This window comes from Arvicanthis niloticus, chromosome 15 (assembly GCF_011762505.2).
Source record: "Arvicanthis niloticus isolate mArvNil1 chromosome 15, mArvNil1.pat.X, whole genome shotgun sequence".
Lineage (NCBI taxonomy): Eukaryota > Metazoa > Chordata > Mammalia > Rodentia > Muridae > Arvicanthis > Arvicanthis niloticus.
The window spans coordinates 967,326-993,033 of NC_047672.1; the positions used below are offsets into that span (position 1 = coordinate 967,326).

Here is a 25,708-nt window from a genome sequence, read left to right on the forward strand (position 1 = left end):
ATGAAAACAAAAAGCCTGGACACTGACCACGCCCCCGGGTTTTCTGCCTTGCGGCTTGCCTCCCTCTTCTCAGAACCTGGAGAGCTCTGCTGAAGAGGTAACAGCTTAGCCTCCACCTTGGCTTCTCCTGTATAGATCAGAGAGTTGACTGAGGTAACCCTGACTAGGAATGGTCTGGGCCTACACTGTATTTCAAGGTTAAATTCCCAAGCCTGACCAGAGAGACACAGCCTATTCTAGGTCTGTATTCTCACTATAGAGTTGCTTGGGAGAAACGAATTACCAAGGACGGACCATCTTGGTCTCTTATGAAGCATTCATTCAACAGCTAAATGAATGTGATGTTGACAAGTTTGCCACTTGGCTCACCAGTGGCGAGGGTGGCCTGTAAGGCAGGTCAGGGATGTGAGTGGGTTTGCTTGCTTCCCCTCCCTTTCTGGTAACTGTTTTATCCATAGCTTCTTTATCTTTATACCTTTCTCCCTAACCCGTACAGTCCTGTTTCTTCCCCAAAAATGTAGTTAGCACAATAGCAGCCGCAAGTAGGGTTCTGTAACAATCTTCTTTTCCTAAGGTCTCTGCAGATACTTAGAGCCCTGCTTGTGAGGTTTACCTTATCTGCCCACAATCTCTGCCTCCACCCTTTCAGAACCATACTGGACTCACCCTGGTCCTAGCTATCTGACACTGGCTTCTTTTGACCTCTTTTTCTTTCTCTCTCTCTCTCTTTTTTTTTTTTTTTTTTTTTTTTTTTTTCTTTTTGTAATGCAAGAGGCTGGTGGGAGCCCGACTTAACAATGTAATGGACAGGAGAAAACACAGCTAAAGTTGCAAGAACAGACAGGCAATGGGCCTCTGCCCCAGGCCCTGGCATATAAAATAGAGGAAGGCAGAGAAGAGTCTCTGTGCCCCTGTAAAAGGAAGCAACTCTTTGTCTAGCTCGGGTGGTGGGGTGAGCCTCCTGTCCTGCCTTAATCACTGACAGGACAGCATCTTCTAAATAGATGACTTGCATGTTCTTCAAGCTAAACTGGGGTCTCCCTTCAGTGCAAACTGAAGGGTGTCTCTCCGATAAGTGTGTCACCTCTCCCAAAGAGAAGACACCGGGAGCACATGGGTTTGCCTGTTCACAGGAAGTGGGGACACAGTAGCCCAGTGGGAACCGGCGGTGTGGGAGTACACTGTGGAGAGATGCTTAGGAGTGAGAGGGAGCTGCTGACCCCTATATTGGCCATGACAGCTCCATTTCATGTTTTTATGCTAAAGAGCAGCAAAGCAGTGGAACAGGACAAAGAGGGTGAGGTTCAAGGAAACAATTTCCCAGTCCCCTTTTGGGATACAGACAGACGAAGACAAAATAGTTCCATATATACAAACTTTACACAAAATAAATAAGGTACTATGGCCCCAGGTTGGTATCACCAGGACCTCCCCCTCTGTCAGAAGTTGCCCCCTCAGGCCTTAGCCACAGAACCCTTTGAGCCCTGGGCACTTCATATCCCCACCGCAGGAGTCTGCTTCTGCTCCAGAAGCTCTCCCAGATCAGAATGAACGCTGCATCTCTGAGACCCCCTAGTCCTGAGGTCTCTAGAACAGTCTCAGACCAAACACTCATCTGCGGTCCCGGGAACTCGCTGGCCTCTCCCAGAGCGGGGTCTACCTAGGCTGCGGCACCCAGTAAGACTTGGGCAGGCACAGGTTCAGATCCTTTGACTTCCGGTCCCCGGGAGCTTGGTCATGGCCGGGCTCCCTGCTCCATCTGTTGGTGCTGGCTGCGCACAGCAAACCTGTTGACGTGCACAGGTATGGGTACTACAATCTTGGGGTTTCTGACGGGCTCCCCAGAACGACTGCTCACATTGCCAGCCTTGATGCGCTTCCACTTGGCCCGGCGGTTCTGAAACCAGATCTTCACCTGCACCTCACTCAGCTTGAGGGCGTGGGCGATCTGGGAGCGCTCTGTGAGACTCAGGTATTTCTTACAGTGGAACTCCTTCTCCAGCTCCAAAAGCTGCTCGCTGGTGAAGGCTGTGCGCCGCCGTCGGCTTTTTCCCCCAGGCGTGGTGACCCCTGTGGCCACTGGTGTCCCCTCCTCAGCGCCAGTCCCCTTTAGCTTCGGTTTAGGTCCCAGAAGAGCCCCTGCGCCCCCTGCAGAACTGTCCAGGAAGCTGTCCTCGCTGTCACCACCTGAGCCCTCTTCCTCCTGCTCGCTGCCTGCTGCATCTCCTGCTGGGGCCTCCAGCTTCTCTTCATCTGAGCTGTACACCTTCCCCTCTGCTGTGAGGTTAAAGAGAGGGTAGGGTAGAGAACCGATAGATGGAGAAGGAAGGGCAAAGAGAAGGTGGTTTGGAAAAGGCACGTGGAAGCATGGTCAGAATGGTCAATTGACAATAGGAAACAACATATTCAGAGATGAAGAGATGGGTCAGGAGAGGATAGACATCCAGTGGGCAGCGGGAAAAGGTTTAGGAGAGACAAAAGAATGGGAAAAAAAGGTTTTTAACCAACAGACTTCAAAAGGAAAAGTAGGGAGGCAATATGTATGACAGCGACCCCCCCAACGTTCCCACCACCCCATTGCGTGCTCCCCCCCCCGCCAAACCCCCCCCCCCCCGCCGTACTAAGTATGGTACCTAGCTGAGGCTCAGTGTTGCTCTTACACCAGGCCTCCAAAAACAGCCCTGCAGTCCCAGGATGAAGGGATGTGGGAGCTGGCTGGGAAGAGCTGCACATAGCCTTTGTGTCCTCTATAGCCCAAGAGCAAGAGGGACCCTGTCTCTCAGACACCCATACTAGATCTAGGTCCCAAGTCTTGTCTACCTGATTCCTGTTCTTAATTAAACCGCCCTAGTGGGAAAGTCCTCAGCACTGCCACCTCCTTATCTGTGGCGACACCGTCTCCTGCCACTCGCCCCCTGGTCCCCTTGCTCATTCTTGATTTTAGCACACTATCTATCATCTCTTTCCTGCTCAGGCCCTCCTGGCCAAGGCTGCTTGCACAGCACCAATGGAAGCTTCTTGAGAATCCATAGGAAGGCAGAAGGGAATGGCAGGAGGCAGAGGCAGAGGTGATGAGAAGAAACTAGAGAAGGGACTGTGGGAAGACATTTGACTCCTAGTGGGTGACCGTTATCCCACAGTGTAAGTATTTTAATCTACAGTCAGTTCTAAAGGTAAATCAATCGCTGGCTTTATCATATCCACTGATGTCGTGACTGCACACATGGCATTTCAAATGCTTTCAGGGTTGGAGAGATGGCTCAGCAGGCAAATGCTTGCTATACAAGCATGAGGGACTCAGTATACATCTGCAGCACCCACATACAGAGCCACAGTTGGTCAGGTGTGGTAGCACCCACTGTAACCCTAGATGTATGTAAGACAGAAACGGGCAGATCCTGGGGGCCCGCCAATTAACCAGTCTGGCTGAAAATAATAAGCTCTAGTTTCAGCGACAGACCCTGGCTCAGATAGATAGATAGATAGATAGATAGATAGATAGATAGATAGATAGATAGATAGACAGACAGACAGACAGATGATATCATCTGGCCAGAGAGATGGTATCATGGGTGCTGCCAAGCCTGACAACTTGCGTTCAATCCTGGAGATCCACATGGTGAGAAGAGAATACCAACTTTCAAAACTTGTCCTTGCTGTCACTTTCACACATGCACACATACACACAGACACACATAGACACAGACACAATGGAAAATATATATTAAACAGCAATAAGATGAAGAACCGATTTAAGGAAGAAATCCTGGCATCAACCTACATCTTCCACATGAACCCATGCAGTCTAGCACCTGCATACACTACACATGTGTACACACCACACATGTGTACACAGCAAACTCACACACATACACACACAGTAATTTCCTTTAAATATTTTTTTTCAGCGCTTGAGTTTTACGAACTCCTTTGTTTTCTGCCTAAGGAAACAACAGAAATCCAAAAGGCAGTCCACCACTCAGTAGGAAGAACATAAGGACACTGTAACTTAGGAGTTCAGTGAAGTCACAACTGCAAGAGAATAGTAGTGCACCCCCCCTCCACATCCCACACTTACACTACAGAGGCATGTTCAGAGCATGGCTCAGAGCAGACTGGATCCCAGGTGCAGTGGATGGTGTGTAAGAGAAGGCATGTACAGAGGCACAGTATCCGGCAGGCAGGCAGGCAGGCAAGCAGGCAGGCAGGCAAGCAGGCAGGCAGGCAGGCAGATGAGAATGGTCATGGCTTATTGCAACCCCTCCCAATAGGCCTGTAGTCAGCAACCTGTTTTCCCCCGGTGAGTCCACACCTGTTCCTTCATGCCTGCTTCTTCTCCTCAGGATTCATGGAGGCTTTGCCTCTGAGGCCATGTCCCCTGACTCCACCATTGCAGTCAGCATCTTCATGTTGCTCCTGCCCCAGCTTGCAGCAGCTCAGCCAGGCTCCAAAGTGCCTCTTATCTTCCCATAAGCAGCTTGCTATTCAAGTGCCTCATGCTGTCTATAAAAAGCACCAAACCCCAGGGATGTCCAGACATGGATGATATGCCTTACACTCACTCCTCAGCTACACTTCCTTCCTTACCTCAACCTTGGCCACAGATATGGCAAAATTTAGGGCCTGGAGGCTGGAGAGATGGCTCAGCTGTCAAGAACACTTACTGCTCTTGCAGAGAATTGGGGTTCTATTCCCAGTACCCATCAACAAGGTGGCTCACAACCATCTATAACTATAGTTCCAAGGGATCTAATGCCCTCTTCTGGTCTTCATGGATACTGCATGCACATAGAGCACAGACATACATGCAGGCACTCATACATAAATGATGGAATAAAACCAATCAATCTTTTGTTGGAGATTCAGGACATTCATTTGTGCACTCTTTCTTTCTTTCTTTCTTCCTTCCTTCCTTTCTTTCTTTCTTTCTTTCTTTCTTTCTTTCTTTCTTTCTTTCTTTCTTTCTTTTCTTTCTGTTTTTTTTAGACAGGGTTTCTCTGTATAGCCCTGGCTGTCCTGGAACTCACTCTGTAGACCAGGCTAGCCTTGAACTCAGAAATCCACCTGCCTCTGTTTCCCAAGTGCTGGGATTAAAGGCATGCACCACCACTGCCCGGCCCATGCACTTTTTCCTTTTGCTAAGGTGTCTTGTTCACATTTTTCTTACTCCCACAGATTCAGACTTCTCAAGTCCCAAATGGAAATCTCAACCTTTCTCAACCTCTCAACCTTACTTTTACCTTCCCCATGTTTCTCCATCTTCAACCTCCACATAAAACCATACATTATTTTTCCCTCTCATGATCCCATCCAACCTCCCCCTCCCCAAATCTGCCTCTCAGATCTGTCCAGAGTTGGGCCCTTTCTCACCACCTCCTCACCAACCTGGCTCCTTCTAAAGGTTTCCCTGACTTCTGTCCCCACCTGTTCTCAGTCCTCTCTCTGTCAGGAACATCCTACTCCTTGAGATCAAGTATCTGATCCTTCTTCTGTTCCTTGAGACTGTTCTTCTTCCCTCATCCTCTTGGAATTAAGATGCTTCTTAGACTCGTCTGCTGCCACATGTGACATCAATGTTATTCACTTTATTTTTTTAAAACTATGTCTCCAGCTGGAGAGATAGCTCAGTGGTTAAGAGCACTGGCTACTCTTCCAGAGGTCCTGAGTTCAATTCTCAGCACCTCATGGTGGCCCACAACCATCTATGATGAGATGTGATTCTCTCTTCTGACACATGCAGATAGAGCACTCATACATTAATACATAAATAAATCTAAAAAAACCCTATGTCTCTTCCTATTAGAATATAAGCTTCATGAAAATATGAATTTTAGTCATATCTTATTCACAGATGTGACTTTGGTATCTTAAAAACTACCTATAAAGTAGTCACTTAATAAATATAATAATAAACATAATAAAACAGCTATTTCCAGCATGTGCGTGCATTCTCCCCCCCCCCCCATTGGTTTGGTTCCCTTCTTGGTCTCTTCCTAGATACCTGCTTCAACTCTAGCCATTCCCAGCACCAGAACAGACCCCCTTCTCTTGTTATATCACCCTATGCTCTGTCCAGTGTGCCTCAGACCTTCCCACACACAGAGGAGTGCCACAGGATCTTCTGGTGCTAAGAGAAGTGAAGAAAATCCCCAACACCATTACTAAGTGCTGTGGTTTCAGTTTTTAAAACATACTTTGTAGCAATTCATAATTTGTTAACAAAAATGTAGCTCAATAGTGGCGTGTTTTAAACAGTGTTAAAAAGGCAGAAACTGGATTTCAGAACTTGAAGGATGGAATCATTTAGTACAGTGCTGAGCCCTCAGGGGGCGTCCAATAAATCTAAATTGATGATGATTGAGAGGAGGCTCCCAGCTCCTCAGTCTAGCAGAGCCCTCCTGAGATAATCTCATCCATCCCTCTGTCTTCAGACAGACCCAGAAACTCCAGCCCACACAAGCAGGCCACCCTCAGAGCCGCTTTCAAAGCCACACATGGAGTGACGGTTCATGGCCTCTCTCTGTTTCTTGATCCCGGTGGGACACTGACTGGCAGGGGCAGGAGTTTCTGTCTGCGCCTTTATGATCTGACATTGAAGACTCTGATAAGCTACCTCTAGACTGGGATGGGGGTGGGGCAACTGAGAGGAACACACAGCCACCGGCCTCAAAGGACAGCTTTTGGAACAATGAGGAGAGCCACAAGAGGGGAGAAGAAAAGGGAAATGCAGGCAACAGAAAGGAGGCTGAAGCCAGAGAAAAGTGGCAGAGAATGAAAGTGTGGACCAGACAGTGAAAGGCTGGGTTTCATAGAGACAGATAAGACGGGGGTGGGGAATATAACAGTACCACTGGACCCCTAGTACTGACATGTGTTGTCTCTTGCTTTTTGCTCCACCAGAAGAGGGCACACTGAGAACAGGGACAGAGTCAGCAACCAGGAATGAATGAGCTACTTAGCTACTCACGGTAGAAAAGCAGGCAGGCAGCCCACGTAGCTTACTCATCATTCCCACATAACTTAGTTAAGAATGAAGTGCTGGAGGGATGGTTCATCACAACCACCCATAACCCCAGTCCTAGGGGATCCAATACCCTCTTTTGACCTTCTTGGGCACCAAAGATGTACATGGTACACGCACACACATGCAGGCAAAACACTCACACACAAAAATAAAACAAATAACTCTTTTTAAAAATAAGAAAGAAAGAAAAAAGAAAGGAAGGGAGGAAGAAAGAAAATGCAGTTGGGTGTTGTGTCTTGGGAAGCAGAAGCAGGCAGATCTTTATGAATTCAGGGCTAGTCTGAGACACACAGACTGTAAAATAAGACCCTGCTTTTAAAAAGAAAAAGAGAAATGTAAGCTGGTTCCATTTATCTGGTTTGTAATGAATATTAATGGTGAAAGAGTCAAGACAAAAAACCCAACAACACACTTTTGTTGATGAGTGAAAACTAGCAGAAGCAATAAGCCTGTTGCTTGTTAAGATCAGGTCTCCTTCTGTGCTTGGAGCTCACAATGGAGGCTGGGCTGGCCTTGAGCTTGCAGCTCCTGTTTCTACCTCCTGAGGCATTGCATGCGTGGGTTGGGTTTACCATGCCTAGCTGTCAAACCTTTCTGATAAACCTTTTATTTGCAAAGTTTGATTTAGAGAAATTGGACTAGATAGATGCCATCCACAGAAGCCAATTTCCAGCTGAAAATGGACGCAGTTGACAACACAGGACGCCATTGAACAGTTTTAATTTTTTTTATTTTGATTGTTTTGTTGCTTTTTTTTTCAATATTTAGAGAATACTTTATCAGTTTTTGTTCTGTTGCTTTTTTTTGTTTTTGTTTTGGAGGCCTTGTCTCTCTAAGTAGCCCTGGGCTATAAATACTTGCTCTGTAGACCAGGCTATCCTGGTACTTTCTCTGTAGACTAAGCTGGACTCACAGAGATCTGCCTGCCTCTGCCTCCTTAGTGCTGGGATTAAAGGTGTGGGCTAGCATGGCCAGCTTCCATTAACACCTTTAAAAAAAAGATTTATTTATTTATTTTATGTATATGAGTAACTGTAGCTGTCAGACACACCAGAAGAGGGCATCAGCTTCTGTTACAGATCCTATTACCTTGTGTGTGACCTTGTGTGTGAGGCTGTTAGGACTGTGTCAGAGTGTACGAGGTTCCCTGTGAGTCCGAGCCTGTGGAGAAGCCTCTGTCTCTGGCTGGAGTTGGAAACAGGCAGAGTTCATGGGATGGCTCCTCATGGAGTTATCGTCCTGGGAACCGGAAATCACAAAGCTTGAACTATAGTTATACAGAGAGCTGATGTGAGAGAGCTGCCTCCTGCCCCCACTGAATCCAGACACCGTACTTGGACAGCACTGTGTACCCACATGTGGACAGTGGCTGCTTCCCACAGAAAAAGCAGCAACTCCAGAGACAGAAGAGTCCCATGGAGCCAAGCAAAGGACCACAGGCAACTAAGGAACGCTGAGAATGGGAGAAGAGCAGGCCAGTATACAGTTATGGTTATACAGTAACAAGTAATGGGCCCTGAGAACCCACATACGTGTAATGTTATACAGACAAGGCAGGGGTATTTAGTAATCTGTATGATTGTACATGTATGCACGCATAACAAGTAATTTAAAAAGAGGTCAAGAATTTGAGAGCAAGGGGAGAATATGAGAGGGTTGGGAGGGAGGAAAGGGAAGGGAGATAAGGTGTAATTATATTATGATCTCAAAAATAGATGGGAAAAAAGGTTCAGTCAGGCTAGAGAGGGGCTCAACAGCTGCACACAACCTACGGGAGGTTTTCCCCAGTGGACAGACTACACAATGTCAAGGTGGCCATGGCGGTGCATGCCTGAAATCCCAGCACGGGAGGGTGGGGGTGTCAAGGCTGGATGGTGGTGAGTTTGAGGCCAGCCTTAGGCAGCCCCAGACTTGCCTGCTAAAGAGGGGAAACCTGCACTGGAGTTGGCAAGGATGACAAGATGAAGGAATAAGCCTTCAAACTTATTCCCAGGAACACCCTCGGACTGAGCCATTCATTCTGGTCCCAGCTAAGGCTGTGTTACGGCTTAGGGGAAAGCCACTGTCTGCATGGAAGAGTCTATCTCTCTTCTACTTGTTCCCAGGACAAGGGCCATCCCTCCTCCTCCTTCTCCCTAGCCACTCATCCTCCAAAGACATCTGTCCTTTCCAGTCCTCAGATCCCTAGCCAGCCAGGTGCCATGACTGAACCGCTCCCTTTGCAAGCCAGAACTGTCTCTCATTTGTGACTCACCAGGCTCCTTTCAGTTCTTTCTTTGCTCATCCCTTGGAGTTGCACAAGGTCAGCAAACCACTGTCTCTCTGGAACTGTCATAAGGAGCATCCGTGTCTCCCAGCATTGTCTTCTTATCCCTCTGCGTTCCTTGCTCCACGTAAACGGGACCTTCACTAGGTCACTTTCATCCTGCCTCTCCCAGCTTTGTGACAAGCTCAGAGTAGTTCCGTGTCCCCATGAGCCCCAGTTCATTCTTCTATCTTGACACAAGCTAGAATCATCTGAGAAGAGAGGATCTAATGGAGGGACCGGCCTCATTAGATTGGCCGGTGGGTATGTCTTTGAAGATATTTTTTTGGTTACTGATTGAGAGGACCCAGACCGCTTCAGGCAGTGATACTCTTGGGCAGGCCATCTTGGGTTCTATAAGAAAGCAGGCTGAGAAAGACATGAGGAGCAAGCCATCCAGCAGCATCCCTCTGTGGCCTTTGCTTCAGTTCTTGATTGAGTTCTTGTCCTCACTCCCGTGGTGATAGACTGTGGACTGGGACAAATAAGCCATATAAACCCTTTCCTCCCCAAATTGCTTTTGTTCAGAATGCTTTACAGCAACACCAGAAAGCAAATCAGGATGCCATGCCTTTTCAAAGCCAGCCACCTTTCTTTCAGGGCACTCTAACATGACCACTACCCAGAATGCCCTTTTGTAACCTTGGGCTTTTTCACGTGTGTTTTCTTTATGTGGAGCCACTTGCTGAAGTACAGCCACTCTCCTCTATCAGCACAGACGCAGAGTTGCTAATCTTGTTTCCGGTTAAAGAAAATGGAATTGTGGGAGAGATTAAATGATTTTCCCAAATCCCACAGCCAGGGACGTTGCACCATGTCCTTGCATCTTAGTCTCTGAAATCCCCTGTACTCATCCCAGCCTTTCCAGAAAACGTCACCCCACCCCACTTGAAGTCACAGCTCTTTCCCAATTTCCCCCCAGCAGAAAATCATTTAAAAATTTTTTGTTTATTTTTATGTGTGTGACTGTTTTGTCTGCAACCATGTCTTTGTACCAAGTGTGTGCCTGATGCCCAAAGAGACCAGAAGAGAACACCAGATCCCTTAGGCACGGAGTTACAGACAGTTGTGAGTCACCGTGTGGGTACTAGAAATTGAAGCCAGGTCTTGTAAAAAAAAAAAAAAAAAAGCAGCCAGTGCTCTTGACTGCTGAGCCACCTCTCCAGCCCTAAATAACCTTCTTATCAAATTCAAATGTAAGCCTGATTTCCTTCACATACACAAGGCTCTAATTTAATTACTAAATCACACTTAGTGCACTCACAGACGATTCCTGAAATTGCCACAGAGGAGGGCCTGTCACAGAGCATAGAGTTGTTTTTAGCGGGTGAGTTCTCCTCACATTCCTAGGGCAATATTCCCACCAAATCGTTCTTGCCCTTGCTAGCTTGTGTGATGAAATCTTACCAGTTAGCTTTCCTTTTCTTTGAAAATGTATTTCCTAGGTTTGATTGGGTTGCTCAGGGGCTAAGGGTACCTCTGACAGAAGACCTGAGTTCAGGTGACTCACAAGGGCTAGGTGCAGGGAGGTCCCCCTGTGGGCATCTGCACTCACAAACCCACAGGCAGACACACACAAACACTCATATAGGAGATAAGAACACTGAATAGGTTTGGTCCTCATAGACTTATGTGTTTGAATATGCTTGGCCCAAGGAGTGGCACTATTAGGAGGTGTGGCCTTGTTAGAATAGGTCTAGCCCTGTTGGAGGAAGTGTGTCACTGTGGGTGTGGGCTTTGAGACCCTCCTCCTAGCTGCCTGGAAGACAGTCTTTTCCTGGTAGACTGCATCTTCTACAAGATGTAGAACTCTCAGCTCCTCCAGTGCCATATCTGCCTGAACACTGCCATGTTCCCACCTTGATGATAATAGACTGAACCTCTGAACCTGTAAGCCAGCCCCAATTAAATATTGTCCTTTATAAGAGTTGCCTTGGTCATGGTGTCTCTTTACAGCAATGGGAACCCTAACTAAGACAATTCACACAGAGAGAAACACATGCACATAGCCACATACACACACACACACACACACACACATATACCCATGCATAGAAAGACACACACAATTAAAAGTAAGTTTTTAAAAAGAAAAATGGGTATGACAGTAAACACTTGTAATCCCTGCATCCAGGAAGCTGAGGCAGGAGGATGGTGAGTTTAAGAACCAGCTTGAGCTACAGGTTAAGACTCTGTCTCAAAAGGGGGGGGGGCTGGGCTGGAGAAATGGCTCAGCCCTTAAAAGCTAGGCTCAACCAAAAAAAGGGGGGGGCAGTGGGGTGGGGAGGACTGGAGCTGTAGCTTATTTAGTAGAGTTTGACTAGTGTACGTCAAACCCCGAATTTAAACATGCTACACGTGGTAGCATGTTTATCTACACAGTGAACTAAGAACCAGTCAGGAATACACAAGTCAAGAAGGGGAGCTTGGGGATTGGAGCAACAGTTAAGAACACTGGCTATCTGTAAAGAGCAACACCTCAGTGGTTAAGGGCATTGCTGGCCGGGCGGTGGTGGCGCAGCCGGGCGGTGGTGGCGCATGCCTTTAATCCCAGCACTTGGGAGGCAGAGGCAGGCGGATTTCCGAGTTCGAGGCCAGCCTGGTCTACAGAGTGAGTTCCAGGACAGCCAGGACTACACAGAGAAACCCTGTCTCGAAAAACCAAAAAAAAAAAAAAAAAAAAAAAAAAAAAAAAGGCATTGCTGATCTTCTGGAGGCTCTATGTGTGGTTCTGAGTACCTGTGCCCAGGGACGTGTCACACCCAAGTCACAACTCTGGTTCCAGGGGATCTGATGGCACGTGGAACACACACACACACACATGCACACATACATATAATAAAGTAATAAATGAATAAATAAATCTTTTTAAAAATTGAGGTTGAGATATCATTACAAGCAGTCCGTGGGGCGTGGTTAAATAAATGCTGTCACAAGCCTTTAATCTCAGCACTCAGGAGGCAGAGGCAGGCAGAAATCTTTGAATTTGAGGCCAGCCTGGTCTACAGAGTGAGTTCTGGGACAGTCAGAGCTACACAGAAAAAAACTTGTCTAAGAGCAGGAGTGGGGTGAAGTGGGGTGGGGCTTGGTAGAGGATGCTTTCAGAAGAAGCAACATCACCAGACTACAGACAGAAGAGCCCTGCATCCCACACCTACAACATTCCATCCAAAACAACCCTGCCCCATATCCTGGAGCTGTTCCTCAGCATGCCACTCATCTGGAATTCATTTGGACTTTAAACCTCTCCATAACTCACCAGACTATGAGTTACTGTCATCCAATCAATAGCACCAAACTGAAACACACACCTAAGAAAGAGCATAGGAATTCTGATGAAAGGGAATGGCTGGAAAGGAGGAGGAATCAGGTCCTAGTCGGGCACAGGAGCGAGATTCCAGAATGGGAGATCAGCTAGGAAGCCTACAGAAAAGAGAGGAAGACACACACATGCGTGGGCACGATGGCTTGCATCTGTAATTGCAGTGCTTGGGAGGCTGAGGCAGGAAGACCATGGCTCAGGGCCAGCCTGGCCTATAAAGCCAGTCTCTGTCCCCTCCCCACAAAGCAAGGAAAGGCAAAGGCAAATTAGAACCTGTATTAGAGTCAGTGTGATATTCCATTCTGCTTGTCTCCTACAAAGTCCTCGAACCACTGTGTCTACTATCACCCCAGAAAAAAAAATGTTACCTCGTTCTATGCCACTCCTAGTAAACCCTCACGACAGAATGTTATAGAAAGCTACCATTTAAGAGCTAAGACAGTGATGATTCTTTCCTTTTAATTAATTAATTTTAATTTATTTTTCTGTGTATAGGTGTTTTGCCTCAATGAATATCTGTTTACTACATGCACGTCTAGTGCCTGCGGAGACCAGAAGACAGTTCTGGATCCTCTGGTATTGTCGTTACTAAAGGTTGTAGCTATCATGTGGGTGAACCTAGTACTCTTAACTGCTGAGCCACCTCTCCAGCACCCCCACCCACCCCTACAGGTTTTCATATAGCTCTAGGCTGGCCTCAAACCCTCAGGCTTACTATTTGTTAAGGATGACCTTGAATTTCTAATCCTCCTGTCTGTATCTCCACTGTGCTTAGATTCAAAGCATGAACCACCACACCTGGTTCTGGGGATCTGGATCCAGGCTTTATACATGCTAGACAAGCAATCTGCTGACTGAGCTACATCCGTAGCCCTTCAGTGATACTTCCTTTACATCCAAGACTCAGCGTGAGGGTCGTCCTGTTTGCCTGGTACCTGTGAGATAACACCACTGTCCCTGCCCCCTCATTTCCCTGGTAAAGGCTACTGGGGCTTTACAGGTTAGCCTTGACTGTCTTCCTCAGAGAAGTAGCAACACTGGCTCTGAGCCCATCATTCCCAGGCACAACCTGCCTGGTCTCTGCTAACACTCTGTGTAGAGATGACATTCCAGTGTTATCTGACATAAAGAACAAACTGGACAGGCAACCATAGAATGGCCAGGCATGGACTCCACAGCCCAGCTAGCATCCCCTGCTCTTGCTGCCCTCCTCCATCCACACCAGGAACACATGAAATCCACATCCAGTTTTCAACTGCACAGCCATAGCCTGGTTCCACCTCCCCAGTCAAACTCAGGCCTGATGTCACAGCACCATATATGTACACAGCATATATATATATATATCAGCCTGCCCCTGCCTTCTCCATGGCCACTCCACATTAGGAAGTACATAATTCTCAGACTCCTTGTTCAGGGTACCTTTAATATATATTAAATATCACACAAACACACACACACACACACACACACTCACACATACACACACACACACACACACACACACACACACACACACACACACACACACACGCCCATGGGTATCAGAAGTAGCATTAGGTCATCTGGAAGAATTACAGGTAGTCATGAGCCATCACATGGATGCTGGGAACTGAATCCAGGTCCTCTGCAAGAGCTGCAAGTGCTCTTAGTAGCTGAGCCATCTCTCCAGCCACCCTCCCCACCCCCTTTAAGAAAAGAATAGCTCACCAATAAACATATCCTTAAGGATCAGGTGGAGTTGTAAACCAGGCTTTGTAGCTCACACTTCTAACCCTAGCTAATTGAGAGGCTAAGACAGGAGAATTATGAGCTGTGGGCCAGTCTGAAACTGTGAGACCCACCTCATCTTTTAAATAAATAGACAAATAAACAAGCAAACAAATAAACAATAATCTCAAAGCACATTAAGAAAAAAACCAAACACTTGTACAGATGGAGATAACCTTAACAATAACTTAATTCAAAGCCCTAATTTTACTGATGAAGAAGAGAGGCGATGTGGCCAACATCTCAATGTTCTGTGCCCCTGTGCATAATACACAGGATTCTGGCACTCAGGGCTTTGCACAGTCTCTTCCCACAGCCTCCCTGAAAGTTCCAGCTTTGCACAACCCCAATTCTCATCCCTCTTTTCTGCGCCTCACAGTTCAGAAATCTGCTGCTGCTACCCAGGTCAGAAACGTTTCTGTTTGTCTGACCCTTTGCTTTCTGCTTTCTGCTCGTGGCCTTCGTGCCCACGGTTCCCACTGCCTGGTTCTAACTCACATATAGATGTTTTCCCATTACAGGACACCTTCTATTCTTATCTCCCCGTGGCCAGTGAGACTGTACTTGGTAGCTTTGACCAGCATGGGGCTGTCACTTCTGAGGACACCTGAATTCAACCTGTTCACCTCCTTCCCTTAACCTGCCTTTTCTCAAGCAGCCCCCACAGTCAAGAGTGCCTCCAAATTCCTCCAAGCTGGTAACTCTTCCCACATGTTCAGAGTTTGACAAAGGCTACCAGCCCCTCCTGTGCAACAGGAACCCAGGCTGCCCCTCCGCTGTGCACACAGGCATACCCACATAAGTCTCTCTCTTTGTACACCTGATTTCTATTTCCTAATGTCAAGTCAGCTCATGGAAAAGACCCGACTCTTCTATTACCTTTGAGGGAGAGCCCTTGCCTGCAGCTTCTTAGAGCAGTCTTTAATGCAACACAAAGCACTTTGCTTATAATATTATTATATCCTCTCTTCTTTCCAACTGAAATACTTTCTTCTTCTTCTTCTTCTTCTTCTTCTTCTTCTTCTTCTTCTTCTTCTTCTTCTTCTTCTTCTTCTTCTTCTTCTTCTTCTTCTTTTCTCCTTCTCCTTCTCCTTCTCCTTCTCCTTCTCCTTCTCCTTCTCCTTCTCCTTCTCCTTCTCCTTCTCCTTCTCCTTCTCCTTCTCCTTCTCCTTCTCCTTCTCCTTCTCCTTCTCCTTCTCCTTCTCCTTCTCCTTCTCCTTCTCCTTCTCCTTCTCCTTCTCCTTCTCCTTCTCCTTCTCCTTCTCCTTCTCCTTCTCCTTCTCCTTCTTCTTCTTCTTCTTCTTCTGCAGCAGCATTGAGACACAGGCTCGTTGTATGGTCCTGGCTGGCCTGGAACTTTCTATGTAAACCAGCCTAGCCTCAAACTCACAAGGATCCACCTGCCTATGCCTCTGGAGAGCTAGCATTAACGGCATGCAGCACCATGCCCAGCCTTTATTATTGTTATTATGATTATTATTTCTCCTCTTCCTCATCCTCTTTCTTCTCCTCCCTCCTCTCGAGCCATATCTCTTTTGACACAGGGTCTCATGTAATCCAGGCTGACATCAAACTTGTTCGAGAACAAAAATAGCCTGGAATCCCTCCCTCAGTGTCTGGCTGGTTCCTCCCACTGTTCCCGGTACAGTCTTTCTGCCCGTTAATTACTCTGAGAGGAAAAATTTTCTTCCTAAACTGGGAGTGTGTTGGCTCATGCCTTTAATCCCAGGCAGAGACAGGCAGATCTCTGAGTTCAAGCCCAGCCTGATCTACAAAGTTAGTTCCTGGATGGTCAAGGCTACACAGAGAACCTTGTCCTTAAAAGCCAAAAGGGGGGGGGGGGAAGAAACAAATGAAGGAAAGGAATTCTCTTCCTAATCTTCTGTAATATACACCTCCACACTTGTGTGTGCCACCACAGAAGCTGCTCATCTCCACACGAGTCCATGTACCACAGAGCCATTCCAATCCCCCAGCAAACGTCTCCAGGGCTGCCAGAACTTTGAGATTTGTCTCTCCTTCCTGGTTCTTTAATGATCTTTACCACGAACTCTCTGGAAAGTGGATAAAGGCCGCCCCTTCTCAGCTATGAAGCAGGGTACGCTTTTACACTAAAAAACACAGTGGTGGGGGCTGGAGGGATGGCTTGGGGCTAAGAGTGTTTACTGGTCTTGGTGAGGACCGAGCTCAGTTTCTATAGCCACGTGTGGAAGCTCACAAGTGCCTATAACTCCAGGTCCAAAACGTCCAAATCCTTCTTCTACCTTCAGAGGCCCTATTTATGTGCAGATACTCACACATAGTCACACACATATACATGTCACTAAAAATAAAACTGTTTTATTTTTATTTCATTATGTTGTAAATATGTTGTGTTTTTTTTTTTGCTTGAGGCAGAGTCTCCAAAGAATGTCATGAAATATGTTTCTATCCAGACAAAAACTTCCTGTATTGCTACGACAATCATGATTTTTTGTTCCACAATCACAAATTAAAGGACATGCTGATTTTTGGTTAGGAGTCAGTTAGAGCCATGATGTTTAAGTCCCCCATATTGACAGATTCCTGACAGGAGATCCTTGGAGTTCAGATCCCTACTTTAAACCCTTGGTCTAGGAACTGAAAGGAACTTGAAAGGCCCCTCCTTTGGCTGGGTGTGGCACACACCCTTAGTCCAGAGGCAGGTGGATGAAAGTGAGTTCAAGGTCAGCCTGGACTATGCAGCAAGTTCCAGGCCAGTATAATGAGTTTCTGTCTCAAAAACAGACAAACAAACAAACAAACAAAACCCCAACCAAACAACACAGATGCATGTACACACACACACACACACACACACACACATGTGCACATGCACACACACACACATGCACGTGCATACACATGCACACACATGTACTTACATATAGATTCATGCAAACACACACACACATGCACCTCAAGGAAAACTTTTGATCTAGGTGAGGAAAGTAAAACCTAGAGAAGTTATGTGACAGTGGCTCTCCCAGAGTGTCTACATGAGACAAACATACATGGCCTACACTAGGCATACGATAACATAGCATAAAAGTTACACAGCAAAATAGTGACAAAGCTGAGACTGGAGCCTGTGTCAGAGCTGCCAAGTAAACGTTCCTGAGACACAGTAAGCTAATGCACCATTCGTCTTTTCTAATTTTTACAATTACAGTGTTTATTTAGTGTGTCTGTGTATACATAGATGACATGTGTGTACATGAGCATGGATGACATGTGTGTGCATGAATACAGATGACAGGTGTGTACATGAGCATGGATGACATGTGTGTGCATGAATATAGATGACTTGTGTGTACATGAGCATGGATGACATGTGTGTGCATGAATACAGATGACAGGTGTGTACATGAGCATGGATGACATGTGTGTGCATGAATACAGATGACAGGTGTGTACATGAGCATGGATGACATGTGTGTGCATGAATACAGATGACAGGTGTGTACATGAACATGGATGACATGTGTGTGCATGAATATAGATGACGTGTGTGTACATGAGCATGGATGACGTGTGTGTGCATGAATACAGATGACAGGTGTGTACATGAGCATGGATGACATGTGTGTGCATGAATACAGCTGACATGTGTGTGTATGAGCACAGATGACGTGTGTGTGTGAGCATGGATGACATGTGTGTACATGAGCACATGAACACAGATGACATGAGCACAGATGACAAAGGACAGCTTTTGAGAGCGCGTTCTCTCCTTTCACCGTGTAGGTCCCAAGGACTAAAACTCTTGATAGCAAGAGCTGATGCCACCTCTCATTTGTCTTCTTTTAAAAGTCAATGGAGTTCTGACCATGGGGACAACATCACTGCCAGCATTGAGGAGGCAGAGGCAGAAGGATCTCTATGAGCTGAGGTCTGCCTGGTTCCAGGTTAGCCAGGGCGACATGGAGAGATCCTGTCTTGGGAAGAGAAGAGAAGAGGAGAGGAGAGGGGAGGGGAGGGGAGGGGAGGGGAGGGGAGGGGAGGGGAGGGGAGGGGAGGGGAGGGGAGGGGAGGGGAGGCTATGGTGGTGTGTACTTCTTTAATCTCTGAATGAGGCAGGCAGAAGCAGGCAGATCTCTGCGAATTTGAGGCCAGCTTGGTCTACAGAGCACAGTCAGGGCTATACAGAGAAACTCTGTCTTGAAAAAACAAAAAGGAAAGAGAGAAAGAGAGGGAGAGAGGGAGGGAGGAAAAAAAGAGTCAGTGGAGAGTTGTCTGACTATACCATCAGAAATTCAAGATGTCTTGCACACAGTGAGTTTGAAGCAAGCCTAGGATACATAGACCTTATCTCAAAATAAGAACCAAAAACAGCTGGAGAGATGGCTCAGTGGTTAGGAACACAGACTGCTCTCCTCCGGCCCCCATGTCAAACGTCTCACAACTACCTGTCACTGCAGCCTCAGGGGACCCAACACTCCTCTGGCTTTTGTACACACATATATACATAATTTACAAATAAAAATTAAAATATTTTAGAGAGATAAAATAAAACGTGAAAGGTTGACGGAGCAAGCTGAGCGCAGTGGTTCACAGCCTGAGTCCTAACACATGTGGGGGGAGGCTCAGGCAGAAGTCTGCACTGCTGCAAGGCCAGCCTGGGAAACAGAATGATAAACCATTTTTAAAAACAAAACAAATCAAGGCAAAAAGCCAGCGGAACAATCACTATCGGTGCAGCTTCTCGAAAGTTCTAGGAACATACACTCTGGGTCTTTGTCACCTAAACCAAAACATTCCCATCTTGTTTTGAGCAGCTCTACAGCACAGTGTTTCCCATCCCCTCTCACAGGTAAATATCATATGTGACAGTCATAATGGGCACCTATTCAGAAATTAATTAATGGTCATCTAAAAATGCTCCCTAGCTACAATCAGGTGCTCGGCTTAGAGCAATCGGCCCTTGGCTAGCACACTCCTCTGAAGTTTCCTGGTCTCCTTTGTGATCCACATTATCACTGCAATCTCCTTTCGGAAATTAACAAATCCTTCCCTGTTCAGTTTTTAAAAGATGGTGCTAATGACAGTGGCATCTCTCGGGCTGGTCCCTCACGATCTGACACCCTTTACACCACCCCGGCTACGAAAATTCTAATTTGTTCAGCATCCAACGTGGTGTCCCGTCACAGCCGTTCTCTTTGTGTTTTCAGCTCCCATCTAATGGTTATGTACCCACCCCCGCTTGCCGTCTAAGCCTTCAGGCGTCCAACCTTCCAGTGGAACACTCCAGATTCTCTCATTTTCCCCAAAAGACAGTTGTTCCCCCCTGCCCCAGCACTCCCCAGAAAACAGCATCCTTTCTAGTCATCAACTGAGTGCTGCACACCCCTGCCATATCTGGCCCACAGGTTAGCTGTGACTGACTATGCTCAGTCAGAGCTCCCACACTTCCTCAGACCCTCCCAGTTGGGGCTGAATCTGCTCTTGTCCTTGGGAGCTCCCTGTAGTCTTCTGGGTGTTTCTTGGGTTGCTGAGGATCTACCTCCCCATCTCCTTCCTCCATCTCCTTCATGAGCCTGTCCTTTCAGACCCCCAGGATGTGTTGATACGGTCACCATCAGCTCCTGAAACATGGCTGGCCTGAGGAGAGCTGAGGGGGGAGAGTAGCACACTGGGTTTCAAACAGTAGAAAAAGAGGATACGAAATATGTCCTTTAAATGTTCATACAGATTAACGCTGAAGCTGTATTTTGGACATATTTGATTAAGTTTGTTATTGCCCTTTGAATCCTTTTATTGTTCTAATGTGACTAGTGAAAACCTGTAACCTATATATAGTAATATATGGCTTCTTTGATATCTTTAGTAGTCAGCTGAACTACTTTGGGTTCTTCTGTTGGCATGTGCCTGTGGGTTAGTGTGTGTGTGTGTGTGTACAGTGCATGCGTGTGTGTGTATGTGTGTACGTATGTGTGTGCCGTGTGTGTACTGTGCATTCGTGTATGTACTGTGTGTGTACTGTGTGTGTACTGTGTGTGTACTGTGTGTGTGTGTGTGTGTGTGTGCATGTGTGTGTGCGTCTGTGTGCGTGCCCTGTGTGTACTGTGTGTGTGTGCTGTGCATGCGTGTGTGTACTGTGTGTGTATGTGTGTGCTGTGCATGCATGTGTGTACTGTGTGTGTGTGTGTGTGTATACTGTCTATGTACAGAATTCAATACCCTACCCTAGGCTGGGGAAGTAAAATGCTTACCCATTTAATCCCCGCTACCCATTCAAATCCTCTTGTCTTCCCCCCTCCTATTAAAAGGCTGCCCCATAAGTCACATTGCCCCACCCCCACTCCAAGCCTCAAACTCTCGAATCTACCACACTCAGTGCTTTTTCTATCCATCACTTCTTCACTTAGGTCTTCTTTTCATTGCTAAGGTAACTTTCCCCCCTACACTCAAATTATAATGCATTTCAGGGCCCTTTCTTCCCCACTTCTCAGAGAATGACATCTTTCTTAATCCTTAACTAATTGAAAACACTTTTCTGTGATTCCCAAAGAATAGAACTTTTTCATTCTCCAAACTGGCCTATCTTCACTATGAGTTTTTTCTTCTTTTCTTTTTAAAAATGGGGTTTTAAGTAACCCAGGCTGGCCTCCAACATAATACATAGCTATGGTTGACTTTGACCTTCTCATCTGCCGGCCTCTACATCCTGGTTACAGGTGCCACCATACACAGCTCTCCAATTCAACAAGTGTGGGTGACCAATAATTCTAGCCAGTGCCACCCACCTGCCCCTACCAGGAAAGCAACTTTTCCTCTGTCACCTTAAGGACTGCACTGCTCCCAGACTCTGTTCTGTGGAGGTTCATCACACACAGCAGGGATCTGCCCAATCCCACAGCCTCCAAGACAATCCACCATAAAGGCTCCATGTCTCATCACCCTCAGTGGCCGTTCTCATCACCTGGACAGATTTTATGCCTAACATTTCAGTAACTCACACCTAGGAAGATAGGCAAGTGGTTGTCCAAAGGCTGGGACAGCCATACTGAGGGAGAAGTCACAGGCCAGGACCCCGCCCCTGTGAGCCTCGGATATTTCCTCTGATACCTGCCTTCCTCACTGCTCCTGTAGCACCCACAGTGGTGCTGCTATAGATCATCCCAGGGTGGGGCATGACCTTCAGCGCATAGATGACAAAACTGCTTCCAGGTCTCTTTCCCATTATAGTGCCAACAAAGCCCTCTCTCTGTGCTCAACAGCAGTACACGCACACACACAAACACACACACACACACACACACACACACACACACACCTCTCTGTTTGTGTGTGTGTATTACATTTTTTTAGATCAGGAGATGTGTTCTTCCTCACTGTCTCTGTGTCTCCAGCCACCAACCACCCTTAGAACTGATACAGAAACTCATCCTGGCCCGGCATCTTCCTTTAGCTTTCTCCCAGTTCTCAAACGACAGAACTCCTCGTCCCTTCGTCCTCGCACACTTTTTTTTTCAGTGATGTTGCTCACTTTTCCTTCAGCCCAGCCCGACTTCCTCTTCCCACAAACAGTCCATGCCCTATTCGAAATCTCCAGACCCCATCCCCCACCATAGATCTTTCCTTACTTCTTTCTCAGTGTTTCTCTTCTGTCCTTTTCCTCTCTGTCCATATATTTGGTTTAAGTGCTCATGTGGGGTTTATTTCAGAAAAGAACCTCCATCATAGAGAGAAAGAAGAGAGGGACACTGGCAGTGTGGGGATGAGGATCGTGCTCCCGTGGTAAGGACACACCCTCTCAGTTCTGGTCCACCTGTGGTTTCTCCCACCTCCCTCTAGCTCTAGGCTTTCTTACGTGTGCCTGGAGCTGCCTCTACCCTGGAGCCTCCAAAGCATCTCTTCAGTGCCCAGCCCTGCTCTCTTCCCTGTGTCTGAACTATTCCAATCCTTCCTCGGAGCCGCCTGCTGGTTTCCATCCTCCAAGCTCTGCTCTCTGGTCCTGAAGACCCTGTTCCCTATCTCCCAAAGCTCTCTTCTGCTTAAGGTCCTCCTGAGGAGATGCAGCTCTGACTTCTGGTCCTCTTGAGGCAACCAGTTTGGGAAAGGAATTAACAGATGACTCCCCACAGCCAAAACGTCCAGAAGTAAATTTAAAAAATAGAAAGCAGGCGTTTTGACAGCCACTGGCATCTGAAAGAGTGAGCGCCGCTGAGGGCAGTTTCACGGCAGGGACTTGTCATCAGAAATTGCCTGTCCTGACCAACGATTCTTGGACCCTCTTCTTGCCGGTGCTGTGGCCAGCTCCCAAATCCTTCCAGTCCTTTCCATCCCAACCTAAGTGCTATGAACTGTGGAGCAGAAGTGGGCTCATCCTGGTGCGAAGGAAGTTTAAGCTCTCTACCCTTGCACGGGCTATTTTCCTTAATCAGAACTCACTAGATTGCAGAAGCCTTGATCTCAGCACACCTGGCTCTGCCTGGCTAGGAGAAAGCTTTAGGGTAGACACTGAGGTCAGGACAAGAGGGCTTCAAGGGAGTGGAGTCTGATCGGGGGTTTGTTTACTATAGCCTGTCTCTGTGGAGAAGGCATCCTCCCAGGGAGAACCCAAGGCTCTTAAATGATGGCTCAGCTGAATCTTAGCAGAATTCTCAACTCCAAGTCTTTATGCCACACCCAACTCTGCCAGCCTTTAACATCTGCAGTCCTGGCCAGCCCTGGTCCAGCACCCTACCTGGTTCTCCAAGGTTTAGATCTAGTTTAAAGGAGAATTCGAAAGCGACCTCTACTAAGGTGAAGCCACAGGCTCACCAGGCCCTCCTTGTGCCCTGCATCCATAAAGCCCATGCCCACCCTTTGAGTGTTGAGGAGTCGATTCAGAACATATCCCCACGCACTAAACCGACAGTTACCCCAACATGCTGTCGCCCCAAGGTCCTGCTGGGGCCCTCCCGAATACGACCCTTGAGAGGAGAAAAACGAAGGGATTGTGAAAAAGAGACAGGGCAAGGCTTGTGGACTATAATGCCGTGAGAAACGGCGCTCCGGGGCCAGAGCAAGGCTTTGGGACTTGAAGATGTTCAGGCTTGAACACCGCGTACGATTTGGAGTCCGGCATTCCAGGGCTCCAAGCAGATGGCGGGAGTTTTGGACCGGCCCCGGGTGTGGGACTTCCTGACGGTCCAACCCGTGTCGGTCCCAGCACTTACCCGGCAGACTCGGGAAAGTCTCTGAGAAGTGCGGGGGCGGGGGCGGCGGGGGCTCCGTCACTTTCTCGCGCGCGGGCAGCAGCTCCTCGGCATCCAGCGCTCCGTCCGTGCGCCGGGCCGCGGGCTCCGGGTTGCTTCGCGAGGCGTTGGAGGCGGCGGCGGCAGCGGCGAGCTCCGGGGGCCCGTAGTAGGCGTCGGGGGGCTCTGCGAAGCTGGGCAGCGCAGTGGTCAGCGCCACCATCGAGGGCACCGCCTGGCCCAGCCCGGCGCAAAAGGTGTTGCTCAGGCGGCCCGCGAACGAGGCGAGCGGGGCGAGCGGCGGCAGGCCGGCGGGCAGCGGCGCGGGGGCCAGCGCCTGCGGCAGCACGAGCGGCCGGTAGGGCATGAACATGGGGTAGCCGGTGTAGAGCAGGTGGCCCGAGCGTGGCGGCGGCGGCCCGATGAGCGAGTCGATGGAGACGGCGGCGCCGGGGCCGCCGCTGCTGCCGCTGCTGCCCCCGGGGGCGCCGCCGCCCGCCGCTCTCTGCATGGCGCTGCCCGGGCCCCGCCGTGCGCCCCGCGCGGACACGCAGGGCTCGCTGCGGGCGCGCGGGCCGAGGTGGCGGCGGGGCGCGGGCTCGGCGCAGTGTGGCTCCGGCGCCGCGCTCCCTCGCTCATAAGGAGGGAGGGGGCGGGCGGGCGGGCTGGGGGTGTCGCCCTCCGGACTCATCCATCTTCCTCAAATTACGCTTCACTTGCTCCCTCCGCCCGCCGCCGCGCCCGGCTCCCGCGCCCCGCGCCCCGCTCCTTCCCAGTGGCCCGGCCGGCCCGGGACCCCGCCCGCCCCCCGCGGCCCAACCAACTATTATTAATGCAGATTGATGAGGCCGGACCCGCCGCTTTGTGAAAGTTTGCAGCGGGTGAGGAGGCGGCGGCGGCAGCTGGCCAGGTCCCCTCCCCGCGGCCGGACCTGCTCCCGGCTCAGCCCACGCGGCCCGGGCTCGGCGCGGCTCGAAGGAAGAGAGGGGTGCGGCAGGGCGGGGCGGGGTGCGCGGGACGCCAGGAGTGACTCGGGGCGCATGGAGTGGCGATCCCTAGGAGCCGGGAAGTGGCGCGGGGCAGCAGGGGGCGCGCTCTCCGCCCAGGGCCCCGGGGCCCGGGGCCACTCGTGGGCGACCGCTTTCCTGCTGTCTTCCCAGTCCCTTCGCACTCTCTTCCCGGGACTAGATTCTCTAAGCACTGGCTCTAGCTCCTTCTCCCTCATTTCTACTTTATCTTCGACTTCTCGCTTCTGCGGAAATTCCTGGGTGCCCACACAATGCCAAGTACTTACCCTTCCCCCTCCTTCACCTTTCCCCCTCCACCTCTTCTCTCTCGCCCTTTCCATTCTTTTTCTTTCTGTCACTCTTTCCTCTCTTTTAGCCTCCTTTTAAATTCCTATTTCTCTGTTTTGGATTCTCTATCCCAATATATCTATTTTCTCCTCTCTCTCTCTCTCTCTCTCTCTCTCTCTCTCTCTCTCTCTCTCTCTCTCTCTCTCCATTAATTTCCCTGATTGGCTCCCTGGCTCCAGCGCGCCTGATGAGCCCTATTCATTCTCGGGCCTGACACTCTCGACCTGCCCGGGCTGATTGCCGGGGGCTGGCCCCAGGAGCGCTGATGAGCCCCAAGGGTCAGCAGCGCTAATTATCTGCTAATTGCAGATGACTGCTCACCTCCCCCATTCCGCCTTGACTGTCCCCCTCCTCTGATTCCCAGCAGCAGACTTGTCGCTCTAGAGGCAAAAGTCATTGGCTTTTGGCTGCATAAGCACCTCAGGTCAGAGAGTGAGAACAAGACAAGGAAGAAGAGGGGCTCAAACTTGCAAATGGAGAGCAAGCCTAGCCAGCAAAAGTGCAGCCTTTGGACTAGAGAACTATTCGGGTGGGGTCAGGAAGAGCCTAACAGTTAAAACGAGCAATAGCAAAGCCAGGCAAGTCAACAGGGTGCAGTTAAGGAGTGCGAGTGGTTCTACTTAGATACAGAGGAAAACCTACAGAGCTCCCACAGAGGACAGAGCTGGACCGAAGGGACTACTGGGTCTCTGACATTTGTCCCAAGCAGAGGTATTGTATTAGCTAGTGAGT

General features: G+C 48.7%; 1 protein-coding gene across 1 annotated transcript; it reads right to left on the minus strand.

Moving 5' to 3' along the window:
- Positions 1-1,412: 1,412 nt before the first annotated feature.
- Gbx1 (gastrulation brain homeobox 1) lies at positions 1,413-24,147 on the minus strand. Its single transcript, XM_034519734.2, has 2 exons — positions 23,604-24,147; positions 1,413-2,277 (listed from the first exon to the last, which is right to left on the minus strand). Exons 1-2 carry the CDS (start codon positions 24,130-24,132, stop codon positions 1,736-1,738), a joined length of 1,071 nt encoding a protein of 356 aa, XP_034375625.2. The 5' UTR covers positions 24,133-24,147; the 3' UTR covers positions 1,413-1,735.
- Positions 24,148-25,708: the final 1,561 nt, after the last annotated feature.